Consider the following 19,478-nt stretch of genomic DNA (forward strand, 5'->3'; position numbering starts at 1 on the left):
AGGAAAAAAGAGATGTCGATATAAAGACAAAGATCATCATTAGGATTGAAAAACCAAAATAAACTTCACAGAGAGAGAGAAAAAAAAACTTTAGAAGTGACCAAATCAGCAATCTGGTGATTCTTAAACAGAAGGAGCGCAGAGGCCAGCTCAGCAACACCAAGCGGCCTGAAAGACCACAATGATGTGGATGATCACAAAATAATTTCCATGGTTAACAACAGCATCCAATACAACAAGGTGAAAAACACTGGTTAACGCTCAAGAAAAAGAAGTCCCAACTCTGCTAGAAAATACCTTAAAGACCCCATTGAGCAGATGGACGGATGAAAACAAAGATATTGAGGAGAAAAACAGCTTGAGTGTATTGCATCATCTGTCAAACACAGTGGAGGAAATGTTATTGCATGGGCATGAATGGCTGCCAGTGGAGCTGGGTCACTGGTGTTTACTGATGGCGTGACTGCTGATGGAAGCAGCAGGATGAATTGTGAAGTGGACAGGGCTATATTCTCTACTCAGATTTAACCAAATGCTGCAAAACCGATCCAACAGTGCATCACAGTGGACGTGGATAATGACCCAAAGCTTACTGCAAAAGCAACCCAAGAATTTCTCAAGGCAAAGAAAAGGAGTATTCTTCAATGGCCAAATCATTCACCTGAATCTCTGCCTCCACTTATGAAAACTGAAAACAGAAAGACCCACAGTATGTCATGGTCCCCCTGTCCTCTCAGGTTCTAAGTTTCTTTCATTCTTTTAATAATTATAACAGCTTAGATTTGTACAGCACCTTTCAAGAAACCCAAGGACGCTTTACAAAAGAGTATAAACAAACGATCTTCTCCATTTGCTCCATCTCTCTTCTCTCTATCGTGTGTGTGGGCTTGAGTATTAACTTTGTTTACTCCTCCCACAAGTAGATCCTCATCTGCTACCAGCAGCAGTATATAACCCTTGTTCTCCTCTCTGTTTCTTGTAGGAATGACTAATTTAGACCTCTTACCTTATTTGCTTGTTAACTTGGTGACCAGTGCGCCATACTTACCTGACCTGTCCTCCTTTTTTTGCAGATTGTGTCCTGGTGTGCCTGCCTGACTTACTCTTTTTCTCACAAAAAATACTTACCTGTGGGTTTGGAGGGAACTTACCTGCACTAGCGTGTGTGGAGAATATGTCGCAGTAAACACAGCTGTGGAAAACAGAATTTTACCTGCAGTTCTACTCGTGAAAGCAACCAAAACCAAGCTCTGCCTGCAAGCTGAGAGAACAGTGAACAAGTGGTAACTGGATTTGAACCTACAAAAAGAGAAAGATTTGAAACCCAGTGTTTCAATATCAACTTTAGTAGTGTTGCGAAACGCTGTAAATACTTACCTGCTGTGAATTCAAGAGTGTTAATCAAAGCCTTTGAACTTTTTCCAGCCTGTTGCACCAACCATGAAAAAGCAAGTGACGGCTACTGCAGTAAAGGCCTGGCAGAGCATCTCAAGGGAGGAATCCTAATTTGTCCAATTATTTTTGAGCCTCTGAAAATGGTGTGCTATGTATGAAGATTTAATGTAACACAAATAATAAATTAAACCTCTTGCACTAAAGCTGAAAGTCACGCTTAAATCACACCTTTTTGATCTTTTGATTGGAAATCCACTAAAATATTCATAAGTTTAAGAAATGACTTGTCCAATGTGTCTTTTTGCATCTGAAGATGTCATTTTACATTAAAACTGTTGTGATCTTCTGCATAAAGGGCAAGGATCAGCTATATTTTGAATAGAATAGAAAATGCACATCTATACATATATATACTTGGCTCATTTATATTGGGGGATATTTAAACTGGGGTAGTTCTACAGTTAATTTTACAGGGTGAGTGAATTTGCTGGTTAAAGAAAACCACTAGACCACAACATATTATACATCCCTTTAATGAGAATTGAATCTTGTTCAGGAAACATGTACAGCATACAAAATTGGCAAAGTGAGAGATAGGGCCTTCAGAAATATATGCCATTGTACATCCTTGTGTAAAAAGTGAGCTTACCACCAGGAGAAACCAAAGGATCCAAATGGAGCCCATTAACCTCATATCTTCCTCTCACAGGGAGATCTCTAGAGAGAGGGAGGAGAACAACATGTTAAACCTATCAGAAAAATAAATTGTCTACTGTGAAGGTGACTGACTAAACAAACAGTGTGCTGTTTCAAATCAGGATTACAGCTTCTCAGGAGAAAACAGTCACAGCAATCAGTCATCTGAAATGCAAAACACTGCAGTAGCGCTGCAGTTTGTGACATTCCACACTCCTCGCCTTTGTGCGCGTGCCTGGGAGATGGTGAGACGGCGTGTCTGTCAGGATGCGAAACAATGGCATAAAAGGAGTAACTTTACATTGGGAGAGCAAAAAGAATGATGAAAAGCAGAAACATATTCGGACCGAAATAGTTGATGCTCATTAATCATTTTGCGCTGAGCATCTAGCTCCGCAGGACGACAGGAGCTGGGCGGACGGTTCAGTAACCGAGTGCATGTGAGATTAAAATTCTCTTCAGGTCTCTTTTCTCAGGCTAACAGAGTCCCTGTTGAAAACCCATCATTCTGCAGTTTGAACAGTTACAATGACCCACTGGTTGTTCTCCACACCCCACAGTGGCCCAGGGGGTACGATACGCATGCATGAGCCAGTCCAATAAATCACCATGAAAGGACAATTTATAGTATTTGTTTGGCTTCAGACGCACACGGATGGTAGGCTACTTAGCTTTAGGATGACAAATATACCTGGATCTGCCAAGAGTGTAAGTCTAGCGATGCTGATGTCTGAACAGGAATCCCTTGAATCTTTTCCAGTTCTTATGTTTCGACGTTTCACTGGTTTCCTTTGATGTGACCTGTTAGTGTTAGACTTCATTTGAACATTTTATTGCTGGCTTTTAAAGCCCTTCATGGTCTGACTCCTGTCTATACCTATGAGATGTTAACTTCATATGATCCGGGCCGCTGCTTGACATCTTCTGACCGGGCCTTTGTTAACGGTTCCAAAGGCTTTCATTAAGACAATGGGAAACCAAACTTTTTCTTTCTGTAAATCTCTTTTTGAATCACACGGTTTATCATTCAGTTTTCTATAGCTGCTCATGGCTTTATCAAATCTTTTTCACTTTTAAGACCCAAAGACTGTATCCTTCTTTTTCTTTTGATTTTTAAGTTATGTTGAATTGTTTTTAACTCTAACTCTAAATAAAAGTATTTTGCAAAATTTTACAGCTTACAGTTTGTGATTGAGAAAACAGGAAATGTTTTCTACCAGTCCCTTTGTGGAAATACATGCTGACATTTACTGACTAGTTATATGTATATATATATATGTATATATATAAAGTAAGTTTTATGCTCATGGTCACAGATTTTTTGATAATGCAAATCGAGTGTAAACCAAAGCTCAGTGAACACAAATGACACAACACAATAAGACTGTCACAGATACACTGATCCATTTGAAATTTGGGGTTTTAAAAATACAAAAATCTAGAGCCCACAGAGGTGATCTTAAATGTACAACTTGGGCTGAAAAACTGCTAAAATCCCACGAATTAGGTTTAACCCTTTAAAGCCGGTTGGAGGTTTTGCGTAACTATTTTTAAATCCCAGTAGCACTGCAACCACGTAAGTTAGCGCAATAATTTTTTTTGCATATGAAACTGGAGGAGTTGTACTTACATCTTATGCCATCAGCTTGTCCTCGGTCACAGTTTCGTTCCACATACAGCTTTGCAAAAATTGCATAGAAGCACTTGCAGCAACAAAAACATAATATTCCAGAAACACGGTTTTACCATCAGGGCCTTATGAGCCTATACTGGTGTTTTTAAAAGTTATGTTTGACTATGACATTCTGTGTCATTTCTGGGATGCTTAGGACTCATATTGCACTGCTGTTATATATAGTTTAGCTTATTTTGATGCATATGCTGTTTTTTTTGGCAAATTTGCAATATAATATTTATTTTCGTTTTTCCTGCAGTATATGAAAATTGGTGTATTTCAAAAATAAAACTATGAAGACACTCAGAATAAATTTCCTGTGGTTGTAAACTATTTTGTGCAACTTTTTTGTATTTACAGTTTTGAGAGATAAGCCTCTTAAATTTCTCTAACTAGAAATATATGTTAAAAAAAACAAAAGATTTTCAATTTTTTTGTAGTTTATTGCACTTTTTTGCAATTTATGTAATTACTATGCACTTAATGCATACATATTATTAAAATGTGGGCTATAATGGTTGTATTGATGTATATCAGCTTGAAATGCTCCCAAAAATGGCACTACAGCATGTAAAAATATAATATAAGCTCTGGCGGATTTGGGTTCTATGGTAGGTCTTAAAGGGTTAAATAACAATTATAAATAATAATAATAATGAGTTAGAGAATGACTGTAATTAGCCCACTCCTAATCACCAAACATTTTCAGTCCAAGCCTAAATACTGCTCTATATTTTCCCAAAAATAGACCAGAATTTACTGGACTATTTTTCTGGGTCCACCTCAGTGTCTAAAAGCTGAAGATCATAACGACAAAGCAGTTTTCACCGCTGCTTTGAAAAGAAGCGGGGAAGGAAAACAAAGAAGCGCACAAATATAGCGATCATTAGGAAAGAGATGAGACATGACAGGCGAGGGAGAAGTATGGATCCCAAAATTGCCTCTAGGAGCAGAAGATCCATGAACACTACTATTACTGCAGCACAGAGGTTCCACATCAGTCACGTATCCTGCTAATCACCACTGGGTGATCACGCGCATGTGAATTTATCTAAAAGCGGATTAATTGCATATTCTGTGAGGCAGAGACTTTCCACAACGAGTCAAATAACAGTTAAACGCTGTTAGGACAAATGACATTACTCACTTCATGCCAAGTAGAAAAGGCATCACTGAGAACGACTGAAACTGTCAGGCAGGAAATAATGGTACTGAATTATTTCAATTATTTCATATATTTTATGTATGTAAAATAGGAAAGCACTTTAAATTTTAAATGCCACTTTTAATGGCTCTGTGAATATCAATATTACTCTGATAGATAGAGCTACAGAAGGTTTTTAGGCTAGCATAAACACTGGAAACATTGGGTATAGTCCAAAGTAAAAAAACAAACCAAAAAAAGTTAATTTTTATTTTTTTTTAGATGGTAACAAGAATTCAAACAAAATCAGAAAATACACCTATGGACAGGTTTTTAAGGCACCTATTGCATAATTGAAGTAGTAGGAGAGCTGCTATGTAGGCATTGTTATAAAGATTATGGGAACTGGGTGTGTACTCGGTGGTTGGGACTGTTTGAGACATCAATAACCCCTGGAGCATTTCAACATTATAACACACTCTCTGCCCATCAATAATAAATTTGCACGTTTCAAATCTTAACAGCTCTGCTTCACACGTGACAGGACTCAAACTCAAATCTCCAGGCTATATTCGACTTTCATCAGGGAAGAGGTTAGGCTATCCTTTCCCATTAGCTCCATGTACGTGTCTAAAAATAGACCCCAGAGCATTTTGTAGGCGGATGGGTCCAATGTGATAAGAACAGTGAGGCATGAAGCTCCGCACACTCCCCGTAGAGAAGATGAGAGCGAGCGCTCAAACAGGATGAGGGGGCACAGAGGAGAACGTAAACAGTATAACAGCGCTGTTTAGGACTGGAAGCTGATGCAGAGCGAGCGTAGCTGCAGCAGGTTAGGTGCAACATTAGTTATACTCTAAATAAAATACAATAAAATACAATGAAAACCATTTATTTTCACTTTAAGGGTAAGCTAGAGACTAAATGACTGTTAAAAGCAGTATGTCTTTAGCTTTTATATATTAAATGAATTCAAAATGATGACATCAGCTGCTTCTATTATGTCTTTTGTCTTTGATTGGTGATTCCAACAGCAGATTTCTTTTAAGCTTAGAATCTAGATTTGTGCCTTTTTTATTTAAACAAACTGCAAACGTGTAAAGGGCGCAATGTCAACTTTGTGTGTGCTGCTTCTTATTGGAAATTTATGTGTTTTCCCTCCGTTTTTCCTTCTCCTCCTCTCCCCTTTTCTGCCTCTCTTTATGTCGTCCCTATATCAAACTGACAGCAGCAGACAGAGCCACTCATCTCTTCTCTTTCCTCATGCAGCGAGCGGTCACAGGCACTGTGACAACACAGATTTGTGCTGACATCACATCGGTGATGGAGGATGCGGCGGCCCGATGCAGCGTCTCCTGACTCACCGTTTCAGACCCCATCGCTCAGGCTGAAGGGAGCAGGCACACAGACGTGCTCTGGCATGCCGTTGCCAGGTAGCGATAAATGAGCCGGATCATGATGCGAGCTCAGGTGGATTAGTCTGATAAACTGACAGATTGTGAATGTTACCCGCAAGGCCGTTGTATAATTCTTGCTTAAAGAGCAAAATATTTGAACTGATTTATAAACTGCATGATCTACAAGCTGAGGAATTTCCTTACTGCTACTCAAGTTTACAACACATCCATAACCGCACTTCCCAGGAAGTTTTATGTATACTATGTGACGGCCTCCTGTGCTGTCAAAGAGAGTGATAAAGATTAGAAATAGCGTGTGGATGATACATCGTACATATACGCATTAAATAAGAGACAATGTTCACTCATTAAGAGTTAACAATAGAATCAGTGTATATCCAGTATTTTGGTATTGGTGGAAAAATACAGTGGCCCTGAGAGGCCAAACGGACTGCAACTTAAGAAAACAACAGCAATAAGAAAAACGCCACAAAAGCACACAAATCACAACGGAAACAGGAAAAACGGAAATAGGAAAAAAAGAAAACAGAAATAGGAAAAAACTGATTTCCAAAAGCACAAGGGAAGTGTTTCTGGGGAGACAATAACTCGACGGACCAGTTGCAGGAACCAAAACATGCTAGGTAAGTGTGTTTGTTTCTCATGATTCATATAATACTGATGATGGATTTTTAGGCTAATAATTAAGCTAACACACTTACCTCTCATCTTTTTTTCCCTCACAAAACCGATAGATCCTCCACTTCTTTTAAGTGTCTCCCAGCTCAATTCTTAGCATATTTTGGTTCCTGCAACTGGTCCGTAGGGTTATTGTCTCCCCAGAAACACTTCCCTTATGCTTTTGGAAATCAGTTTTTTTCTATTTCTGTTTTCTTTTTTTCTTATTTCTGTTGTGTTTTGCTGCTTTTGCAGCGTTTTTTTTTTATTGCTGGTGTTTTCTTAAGTTGCAGTCCGTTTGGCCTCTTAGGGCCAAACGGACTGCAGAAAAACTAAACACACGTGCAACAATACATAAATATTCATATATAATCCTTAAAGCGCCTCATAAAATAAAGCACACTGGGATAAAATAACCCATTTTCTTAAAGGTAATCTATGAAGCTGATGAAGTAATGTTACTGTGTTATATAGCACAATGAGGTCTGTCTCTTAAACCACAATATATCAATATATTCCTACATTTATGTGAAATCTCTTTTTTTCCTGCAACAGTAAGCAAACTTTGTGGATTCAACGCAGCTTAAGTCCGTCACTATAAAAGCCTGTTTATATCATTCAAAGCACAGAATTCAATTTCACAGATTGAATGTTTACCAGCAGAGTTTTCACAACCATTTCCTCCAATAAATTGCATCGCCCTGGGCGAAAATAAATAAATTAAAAAAACGCCTTGTGATGAATAAGTACATATATCGCCAGCTATTTAAAGTCTCTGCAAGTTTACTTTCAAACTATAATAAACTTTAACAAGACAAAGCATGCCAACAAATAAGAACAAGTAGAGAAAAATCCAGTGAAGATAAAAACCTTTGCACTGCTTTGCCCGTGTGGACTGATCAGTCACTTCCAACACTTTGCTATGAGTCACGTTTTAAAGTTGGAAAAATGTGAAAAGACTTGTTCGTGTTTTTTAGGTTTATCCTCTGTCTAAAAATATACCAAATGTTTCTCCAATTAAAGTAAAAAGAACAGCTAGAGTTGTTTCCTCTCCATGCATTTACCTCCTCCACCGCCTCCATATCCCACTTTTCTCAGCGTTCTGATTTCCTCTCTGGCCTTTATTTTCGTTTCCATATATCTCCAGCTCCTTTAATCTTTTCCCCCTATCACCTCCTTTCTCTATCGCTCTCTTGTCCGCCTCCCCCTGTCTTCACTCCGGCTCCCCCTTCTCCTTGCCCTCCTTCCTTTCTCTTACAATCTCCTGCTTTAAAAAAGGTCTGCCTTTCCAGCTTCTTTTTCAAAGCTTTTTTCTCTCACTCCCAAGGCAAGCCTAAAATATATGTCAGCTAAAAAAGTGGTTAAAACATTAAACAGCTTCCTGTTATAGAATTTTCTTTTTCATCTCACTTGGTTGCATTTTAGAACAGTGCTATTGCTAATTGTTGTTCCGCAGCATATTTCACAGAGAGATCAGAGAGCACACACATCAGCTAAAATATATACTCCGGTGAAGCAGCGCACTACTGTTTATACTGGATTAATATTATAGTCGTTTCTCAGGAGTGGGCATGATGCTTAAAAAGTGCATGTATGAACATGTGTGTTTTAGTGTACAGATGGAGCCTGTTGTGTAAAGTCCTCTGAGTGCTCAGAGTATAAAAACGCTACATAAATAGAAGTCCACTGTAAGGTGACCATGAGGGTCTGAAAGGTGCCTATAAATAAAAAAAATGTATTATTTACCATAGTTTCTGTAGCTTAGACAAATGAGACTGTTTTTCAGTGTATGGGGGATAAAATGCAGTTAGAGCACAAGTGGAAGTTAATGGCTCCGGCTTGGGGTGTAGAGATTTTAATACGGTACTAAAATAAATACCAGCGTTCGGTTAACTAGATTGATATTACAGGCAAAATGATGTCTAAAGCAGGCAATTATTCCACATGTGTGTTATCTCAGTATAAATACTTTAAGCTCTTTTCCAGTATACAGACCGGATTATGCTGCTGAATATCACACAGTGGAAAGGTTAAATATTTTAGAGACATGAGAAATTACAGTTGTGTGACCATGCACCTGCCAGTAATGATGCATAATGACAGACATTCATTAGTGTCACTAATTTCACTTTACCTGTCACCATAGAATGGCTATTAACTAACAGGCAGGAGCAATTAACTTTTCCCAAGGGACCACATGAGAAACTGGGACTGTTGTGGAGGGCCACACCACAACACTATTAGTGTTGCACCATTTTCTTCTCTTGCAATGAAAAACCTTAAAAAACATATATATGTATTTGGGCATACACATTTTTCTTATTTAAACTCAAGAAATATTACAGAGCAAAACTTGATCCGTTGTGAAGACTTTGAATTTGCAAACATTACAGACTGCAAAAAAGCAACACAAAATTCAGATATAAGCTTGTTCTGTAACGTATAGACACACTCTACACATTGTGTTTTTGCGGAAACTGCTTCAGCATTTAGAAGAAAATGAAGTCGACATCAGGCAGTGCTTTAGTCCTGATGTTTCTAAACAAGAAAAGGAAGAAACTGAGATTCCTGGTTCATCCAATTCACAGGAGAAGGCAGCAGCAGAGGAAATTTCATGGTTTTTCATGGTTCAAATGAGCTTGATGTGTGCATGTTTTGAGCTAGAAGTGCACTTGTTGCCATGTGCAGTGGTCTGATTGGTCACATCTGTTTATTCAGGACGGGGAAAAAAAATCAAGCTCAGTTCAATAAAATAAATTTTACAAATTCATCCAGTGAAATTACACGGGCAGACTCACGTAAATATTAACGCACAAAATATTTGCACAGATTTTACATGTCTGGTGTGTAAAGTCTGCAGAGTTTTGAGGGCAGCTTATTGTGGCGGCCCTCCACAACAGTCCCGGTTTTTCATGAAGGCAACACTCTGCTGAGCCCAGAGAAAATGAATTGTACATATTAAGATTATTCAGGGGCTGAAAGATGGGAGCTGATTTTACATGAAAACGCACTTGAACTTATCTAAATTGCTGTCAGACAAACAAACAAAAACAAGTCGAGAATCGCTGTTTCATAGGATCATCATGTGCCACTGAGTCTACACCACCCACACAGACCATCCAGCGGGACTGTCTCCTCGAGCAAAACCAAGGCCGCTGCTGATTCTGTGGTGCGAACTGTGGATGACCAATGGAAGACCAAAAACGTTTTGACAGGGGGACTCATCTCCATGATGAGCAAACAAATCAAGCTGCAACTGAATACACAAAGCAAAAGTGATTGTACAGTTAGCTCCTCCAGCACAATGTGTCTCATCTTCAGGATTTCCTGCATGTCTCATGCATTTTAGGCATTCTACAGTAGTTCTCTGATTACCTTTCAGTGAGTGCACAAAAGAGATCTTCATTTAAAATCCCTCTCTTCACCCCACCTCCCCCCACCCCCTTCTATTAAAAGCCCTGTTGTCTGCACTCAAGTGCCTTTCTGAAACCAGGCCTGTTATTTAGCAGCGAAGTGGCAAGAATATGGTAAGAGGGGGATGAAGCAAGGAAGCATTGTTTGGTCTGTGTTCCAGCTGGTCGGGACAAGTCTCCTGTAATAGAAAGACTCTCCCTGGCTCTGTGTAAACAGTTGATTTATACCTGATCTTTAACTCCATGACGTCCCACACACTTCCTCTCCTAGACTAGAAAGAAATTAAATAGGGAGACAGTAGAGAGAGACGAAGAATTATAAAGGCAGGTAAAGAAGGGAGACATGAATACAAGGAACAGGCCTCTTTTGGGAACAGTCTATCATACTCTAGACTTCCAGATACAGTTACTTAAACCGCTGCCCATGATTCCACTGTTTCAGTTTCTTCTAACTAAAATGGTCTCTTTTAAAGCACCAGAAGCATACATCACATGTTTATTGGAGTTAACTGGTGTTTGCCAGGCAGATGGTGAGCCATCTCAGCATTTCCCGCACAGGGTTTAACTGTGACTACATGGAACAGGTTGGAGGCTCCCAAGCCACTCTTCAGCTCCAACAGCTAATAACTCAACTGTAATGAGCAGGCAAAGGTGTGCCTGTGCATCTTAAGGACAACTTTTCTTTTTCCCTCCATCCCAAAGTGAAAATGCTTTTTTTCCCCTCCATTTTTGTCACATGCCTAAACTAGCCTAAATTGGGCTTTACAGTGGGGTCCAGCAGTCTGCCCAGACCATGCGTTGGAAGGCTTTTTCACTTACTGTATGTCCGCCACTATAAATAAAATGCAGTGTGGATCTTTGCTTCTGAGCTCTGTGTCTCTGCAAAAACAACAAATTATTTACACCCGCAACCTGTTCTTGGAAATCTCAGATCAAAGAAAATGTAGGTCAGAGCAGAGTATCACAAGAGCCGTGGAAGGCAGTGCAAATGCTTGGCCCGATAAAATCAACCCTTCTGGCTGAAGAATGCTAAGTATCTGCAACTCGTTTAACCAGAGACGTCTCTAGTTGGATTTTTCCAGCATCAAACACAACACTGACAATATACAAATGTTATAACTTTAGCAACCTAATCAGTATCTATTCATACATTCAGCAGTTGTGCATCCATAAATGCAGTTTCTTTACAGCTGAATGTCTGGCTTGTTTTCCTGGCGAGCACATGCAATCTCCTTAAATTTCCTTTTTTGCTCTGTTTTGTTCTCCACCACCTCTGAGGAAATGATTTGCCTCCTAAGCTCCTAAACTAAGAAGCTTCTCTACTGACTCTAAAGTTGCAGCTGTGACACTTCCACAGCACTGAGAATTAACCAGAAGAAATTAAACGCTCTGCAGAGCAGATAGGAACAGATGGGTGATAATTCTTGCACATGCTAATCGGGGATTGTTTATGAATACAAAACTACTTGTTTTCCTCTTGGAATAAATTCGGAAGGAAGTGCAACTGAGCTTGAAAAGCAAACTTCTCCCACGTATTGAGTTACATGTCCTGTATGTATCCTGGCAGCCATTTAGCTTTGATTTTTGCAAACTTCGCCCACAACTTCCTTCTACTTCTCGCTCTTCAGCTCTTTTTTTCCACCGTCTCTGTTTGTCTATCAAGGTCATGGTTGTCTTTGCATTAATGTGTGGAGGGACCACCAGGACTCAAAATTCCCCACGCGTCTCTGTCTGTTTTGCAGCTGAACCAACCGGCCGGTTGGAAAGCCGGCGCTCTTTGTTCTTTCTGCCCACAATGTCATGAAGTAATGGCTCTTTCCTTACAAAAATATATGATTCTACATGCCTCAAATAATATAAGTATCATCCTTGTATGGATACGTATGCCACATATCTAATAATGAAAGTTTTACCTGATGAATTGCCTTTAGTGACATTTAGTATTGCACTTCTGCGATGCATCATGCACAAACTTATTTATTTATTTGTACATTTTATGTTTCCTAAAATTTCAAAACTTCTCAAATAAAAAAGAACAAAAATTGATTTTCTTTTTTTTATCGCTTTGTATTTTCTATGAATTTTCAACTTGAGGTTTGTCAAGCTGTGTCTTTTCTTTCCAAGTATGCAAATAGATAAATATTCCCTTCACGTTCACAAGTGATTATTTTCTGATGGAAACTCTACTACTGTGGGTTTACAAAAAATGGACCATCACTCAGCATTATGCTTATAGGCTAAACATGGAAAAGTCGCCAGCATTGATAAGGTGGCAAATTTTGCCGGCTGACTGGTCAGATCGCACCTGTGGATGTGCGATTGGGGTGCGATGCTGTCTCGCAGTTTCCTTCAGCTTAAAAAAAAGGCTGATATGTAAACTTCACAAATAAGCATCAATTTCCTATTACTTTTATTAAGTCATCTTTTTGAAGTTAAAAATAAAATCCAGTCATGATTTTATTGGGTTCATTTCACTTTCATTTTTTTTGTTCTTTTTTTCAGAAAGCCTGGATTAGAAACTGGAGTTTAAAGGTTTAATATATAAGATGGCATTTAGGAAGCATGCAGGATTAAGATGTCACTGGGTCTGTCTGACCAACCAGTTTCTGCAGGATTTTTATTTTTATTTTTGTCTTTGTTGTGTTTTTGCTGCAACAAAGAAATCTAATTATTTTTAGATAATAAATATCCAGTTCTCTTCAGATGCTTTGGAAAAGCATCCTTCTGATCTATTTTTCTTTTTTTTTTGGCAGAACACAGTCACCTTCTTTGATGCTGAAGCAGCAAATCAGTCAATCAAGAGAACAAAATCATTACAGATGTTAAACACTGCTAGTCATGCAAACAGCCCAGTCAACAAAAGATGAACACTGGTGTGATTAGTGCTTTCAAAGCTTTCACTCATTTGCATACGGGTGATTAATTCCTACCAATGTCATCGGATCCCGAGGGCCGCTGCTGAAATGGTGTTTAGTTAAAGACCTACTTTCATGGCGATATGATCTCTCAGTTCCTCGAACAGAATTGTGCTACACTACAAACTCTTGCAAACTTGCAGAGACACTGGCTTATAGCAACTGAAATCATCGTGTTGTATGACCATTAAACAAAAAGTAACAAATTTACAAGACACCTTGTGTAATGGGTCGCCCATTTGCAACCGGTATTAACCAGTACCACCGTAAAACTGCACATACAAGACGCTGCACTCATGTCAATAAACATGTCAGGATTTCCAGCAAGTCCAGAGACCACTCAGCTGTGTTTACTGAATATTCACCCAGTTATATAATCCACCCGAATTAAATTTTCTCCTCCTAATACCAGTTAACAAAGAAGTTTGTTTATGAAGGCAAGCTTTGTTCTGTCAGATGAGCAGCGCCCTCCCTGACACTGACACCTCCCCATTAAGGTTTTGTTTATTTCCTGCAATGATTAAGTGTCACCTTATACTTTCAGCTTCTCTGAGGTTCAGGTGTTTACAGACATCTGCCACTGAACGGAGGGTATTTCCAGGGGATGAAAGTCCTTTTATCTGTCAACCTTTCCTTTCCCCCAGCCCCTTCATTTCCTCTTGACTTTCCACTGAGCACATATCTCATCTGTCAAACAAGTCAATGACATTTGTTTGTCTCATTTCCCAAAAGCAGAGCGTAGAGGACAGATGGCAAATGCAGTACAGTCGCTTCCAAGTTTGGGTTCAGTGTTACAGAACTTCACTTCAAAAGTTCACTGAAATATTTGCCAGATAGTTTGACATCATGGGGAATACATTTATTTTTATTTTTGCCCTTAGTAAAATAATAAAAAAATAAAAAAAAACATTCTCATGTCTATGTGTTAAATATTACGCTAGCTGGAAAGCTGGAAATTGTGAAGCTACTGCACCAAACGGCACTGTTACTGACATTTTCTGCCTGCAGAGAAGAAAGAAAGATTGCCAAAGACATACAAATGACTATTTTTACACTTAAAACATAATCTGTAATAAATTGTCCATTTCAGATGTGCTGGCAGGCAGATATATTTGGACACAGCATGGCTAGTCTTTTCAGCTATGCTAAGATGCTATAAATTAACCATCTGGCTTTAGCCACAGACGTGAGAATGGCATCACTACTTCTCAAAATGTCAAAGACAGCTGAAATGTCTATCTAAGTGAATAACTGGATAACCTCTGCGTGTTACCCATCTGCAGATTCTTGGGCTATTTTTTCCCCCACGTTTTCCTGTCGGTGTCAGAAGCCCGAGCTTGGTTTCTGCAAGCTGAGTCTTTACTTACACGATCAAAGACTGTATCTTTACTCTAAAGTGCCACATTGAAGGCATTACTAAATAAAAGAGAACAAAATGAAGCTGTGCACCAATATTGTGCCTTTTGTGCAGAGCAGAGAAGAGTTGCTACAAATCAAAGATGAAAGATAAGCCCCCTCTGGACCAGGGATCACAATCAGACCTAAAATGGATCCCAGAGGGCAAGATCAGAAGACCCAGGGGCAGACATCTAACTTAATCCTGCTACTCAATCTTGAACTCAAACAAGACAGTTTAAAAAGCAGCAGAAAGAGAGGGCTTATTCGGATGGAAAACGATAGGCGCCTGTTGGAACAGCTAATAGCTCTGGGATGTACACTGAGTAAATGGAACAAACATTCTCAATGATAAATCAGGCTAGGTGGGAGGAAATAAAAAAAAATAGGTTGACAGAAATATCCCTGCTACATCGTATAATCCAATAAGTCTTCAAATTGAAGATAGCGCGACACGCAGCGGCATTCGCACGCACACACTGAAAAACGCTCACTTTTAATGGATGCAAAATACTATAGTTATGTCTGTAGCCCTTTTACAGCCATCAGAGCAAAATCTTTAACAGATATGGAAACACATTTCCAAGAAACCAATCATTTCCCTCAGGCAATACACAGTATACACATAAATCCCGTACTCTACTATATCACTGTTATTGACGCGTTTCGCCTGGAGAGAAGAAATCCACAATGCCAAGGACGACCGTTTAAAATGGCCTGTCAGATGAGCAACTGCGCAAAAATTGTATGTGCAACATAAATACGGGAAGGAAAAGAGAAAAAAAAAGCCAATCGCAGTGCTCGTGCCTGCAGGGCACTGCGGCACAATAGCCTTTTTTGCTAAGCCCTATTAAGGAGTAAACTATATGCAAATGATATCAGATGATACAAAAGCTGCAGAAAAATGGGAGAGGAGGATAAACTGTTATCAAAGATTTCTTCTCCGGGCTGTACGAGTGAGTGTGAATGAGAGGGATTACAGTATTGCACACTTTCCGTGTCTGCTCACGCGCGTGTGAGGAAACAGCGTGAGTGGATCTATAATTACCTTCTACTAAATTTATGGCGAGGTGCAACTGTGTGATTGCATTCCAAAGTGTTACAACCTACTTAACACTCGTGTAAACACACCACTGCTGCACATATGCGGATCCCAGAGTGTGGTTGGAGTGCGTGAGTGTGTGTGGTCCAGGTACGACTCACATAAAAGTGTTTATGGAGGGTGTTTTTTTTTCCTTAAGGGGACAAAAAGCAAGTATGTTTTAGGTTGATGGCATGTTTTAAGGTCGAGATTCGAGTGAGATTGCTCAGGACATCAAAGTAAGTCACTGTAGTGTCCTCTGAGGACAGACAGTGCTACACTGCAATACATTTAACTGTGCTGTTACATGTCTGTGTGTTCTACAGAGGAATATTTACTATAAAGGCAACTAGGCAATAAATATATGAGCAACAGCTAAAATATTTCACCTATAATGACTACAGCAACTAACTAAACAATCTCCAGATGTCTTAGTTAAGTCAACTAAATGCTGGCTCTCCAATTAATAAATCTATGCACTGTAAAAAATAAAAAACAGACAAAAGAATCTCTCTTTTGATCTCTGTGTTCTTCCCAGTAAATGCTTTCCTGCTTTTACTGTCACTGTCACCAAGTAACAACATAACTTATCACTGCTGCACTGACAACACACAGCTGTAACGGTGATGCACATTATCCCATTTAACCTCTCTGGAGAATTGCAAATCGCTACAAATAGCTAAAGTGAAACTTCTTCATCCTTTTTGGAGATCTGGACACAGCCCGCATGCTTTTCTCTTTATATGAGACTGACAATCAGCCATCCGTGTTTCTCCTTGCAGGAAAATGCAGCCCGAGTTTCCTCGCTGGACCAAGAGGAGACACGCTATCTCGTTCCAGATAAAATATTAATACATTTCTCTGTAAAGCACTTTATTTAGCCTTGTTCTTAACGTGTTTTCTGCAGCATAGCAAACTACCACTTGCCACAAAGAGGGCATATTTTTTTATGGCAGTATGATCTTGATCTCTGATCCTGCCCCTGCAGGATATCAAGAGAAAATTCAGTTTTTCAGCCCAGATCTCTGATTATTGTTTTGTTCTGGGTTAATTGCATAAGTACACAGAGTCCATCAACGCATTCAATCTGTTCATTTTAATGCAGAGGGGGGGAAATGGCATTATGAAATGTCAAGTCCTGTTAGCGAACACAAAGACCAAAGACAAATGTCACAGTGACAGAAAAAAAAATGGTTTTATTTATACTGGCATATAAAGTGTACTTCTGTTTAAGTTATCTTTATCTGAAACTAATAGCATGCTGAAGACCAGAAAGGTTCTCCAAACTCCTTTCCCATTGTTCATCAGTGCAGCCTCAACCTGAGCCGCACACTCATGCACACAAACATCCACTTCCACTAGCTTTAGCCATCTGCTCCGCTCGCTATGAATATGAATGTCTCCCGCAATTACATCAATTTCACTAACATATGCCGAACGAGGAAAGCTACTTCACAAAGTTCAAAGAAAATGTTGAAAGTTTTGAGAGATGGTAAAAAAATCAACCTTGATTGGAGGCAGCAGATAATGAAAGACCCGAGTGCTGCTGCCTGAGCAGAAATGTCTGGAATGAAACCAAGCCCACAGAAGGTTCCCAAATCATGCGCATACATGGGCGAGAGGATTTTTATTGTGCCTGAATAACAGATCTAATTACGTTACAGAGAATGGAAAGGAGGCGGCCTCGCTACACACGCATCTTTCACGATATTTTAAATCATATACTCTCAAGATTTGCTTCCCTTAAGCATATTTCCACATCCTGCAGGTGGCTTCGTACGTCAGCATGACACCTTTTAAATCTTCTGTGTGACCCAAGTTTGAGCGGCAGGTAGGTCACGCACCGCATGCAGAATCTCTTGTTGTAAAGTTCACTGACTCTGCAAGAGTGATTAAAGGAAATCGTTGGACTGCACCTTTACTTCCAATGCGGTGCCATGTTTCCTACTGCATTTGCAGACCAAATGCACAAAGGCTTGCTGCTAACTGTAATGTGAAATGGGGGAGTAATCTAGTGGCACTCTATGATTGGTCATGCCCTGACTGCAGGACCACATTAGGCTCACTTTAGCTGATTGTTTTTTATTAAATTTTTTGTATGTAACTGCAGCTCAGAGAATCACTCATCACTAAACTCTTCTATTGCATGTGCAAATAGCCAGGTCCACTTCTCTTCCTCACCCTCTGGGAATATTTTTACTTGCAGAAATGATCAAAAAACAGAGAGCCGAGGGAAAAACTGACACTTCTGTGTCCTTCTTCAGAAGCAGGAAAACTGACTTCAAAATAATCCACTAATAGTTATAATAATCTCAATATTTTAAAAAAAAATACAACCTTAGATCAGAGCGCCTCTTAAAACTGTGTTGTGTTTAACTTCGTGTTCCTAGATAAGCACAGTTATCTATTCAGAATCTGTGTTTTCAGCTGCCTGAAAAGCTTTGATTTTTCCAGATTTCTATGATAGTGGAAAAGAGAAGACGTGCGTGGGGGGGACTTGGTGCAAATATATCAATCATGTTGCTTTGAGGACATCTTGTCAGGTGTGCACAGTATCAAAGAGTGAAAAAATGCCTCGAGATCAGAGTACAGTTTCTTCAAAGTGATGGATGCGAGCACTGTCTCGACAAACAGAAGCATAAATACATCATGGAAACCTGTTGTCGTGCAAAAGAGGTTGCCGCAAAATGTGCACATTAAAAACTAGGCTAATTCCAAGTCACTGCTCTAAAAATAACTAATGCGATGTAATTATTTAAAGCTGTCTTTCATTTTTCTTCTAAGGATCTTTTAAAGCTTCTGTGGAAAAGCTCTGACTTTTCTTTTTGTCTGGTCTGCATGTGCATTCAAATGGCGAATGGTCGGAGTGTTTTATCACAGCGTAAGTTCTTTGTCTGCAGCGGCTGAAGGTATTCTTCTGCACATGTCCTCCTGGCTTCATGCATTAACTCACTCACTCATCCATAGACACACACACACACACACACAAAACCCCCAAAAAACCTTGCATACGTTTGCAGAGGTGAAGAGAGTCACCCGGTCTCCCATTTCCTCTCTCTGATACCATTATCATTATCTGTGCCATGCTCGTGGCAACCATTTAGAGCCCAGGAAGAGTACGGCCAGCAAAGAACACTGCAAATTGGCCTGCTATTAACTAATCCGTGGATGAATGTACATTGAGATGCCCGGTGTTGTGCTCTGTTACTATTACAGTCAGTATCATAATAGTCCATTAGCACCATCCAAATGAAGTTTCATTATGTAGATGCCTTGTGCAAAGTGCTTCCACCGCGCTACTCAATCTGCAGAATCTTCACCTTAATTGAAATCAAATTGATGGACATTTTATAATTACTTGAGTAATTTCTCTTCAGTGAAAGGTTTCCCAGTTGGTTAATTTCATCTTAGCTGACATATAAATGTTTAACAAGTTGCACATTATTCCTTAAATTTAATTTTACCCTTTTAGCTAGAGTCTTGTTCTTGTTAAGCTGCATATATTAAAACGTTGTTTGTTTGTTTTAACATTTATGCATTCATGGAAAATATAATACACTGTATAAATACAAGGGTAAAAAGATTTTACATAAATGTTACAAACAAACAAAAGAGTTGTTACTTAAAATGCAAAATAACCTTATTATACTGCTCTGGTTAGTAATCGAGCTAAATCATTCCAGTAAAAT

At 39.3% G+C, this 19,478-nt stretch overlaps 1 protein-coding gene across 1 annotated transcript in view; it reads right to left on the bottom strand.

Annotated features, from left to right (window-relative positions):
- Positions 1-19,478, bottom strand: part of calcr (calcitonin receptor) — a 66,428-nt gene that overhangs the window by 35,488 nt on the left and 11,462 nt on the right. Inside the window, exon 2 of the mRNA XM_085445410.1 lies at positions 2,045-2,112. Coding sequence (XP_085301536.1) covers positions 2,045-2,089 — 45 coding nt within the window. The 5' untranslated portion in view covers positions 2,090-2,112. The remainder of the gene's footprint in view (positions 1-2,044; positions 2,113-19,478) is intronic.

This window comes from Copadichromis virginalis, linkage group LG22 (assembly GCF_057382275.1).
Source record: "Copadichromis virginalis isolate Kocher_CV1m ecotype Utaka linkage group LG22, C_Virginalis_male_GT1.1, whole genome shotgun sequence".
Taxonomy (NCBI): domain Eukaryota; kingdom Metazoa; phylum Chordata; class Actinopteri; order Cichliformes; family Cichlidae; genus Copadichromis; species Copadichromis virginalis.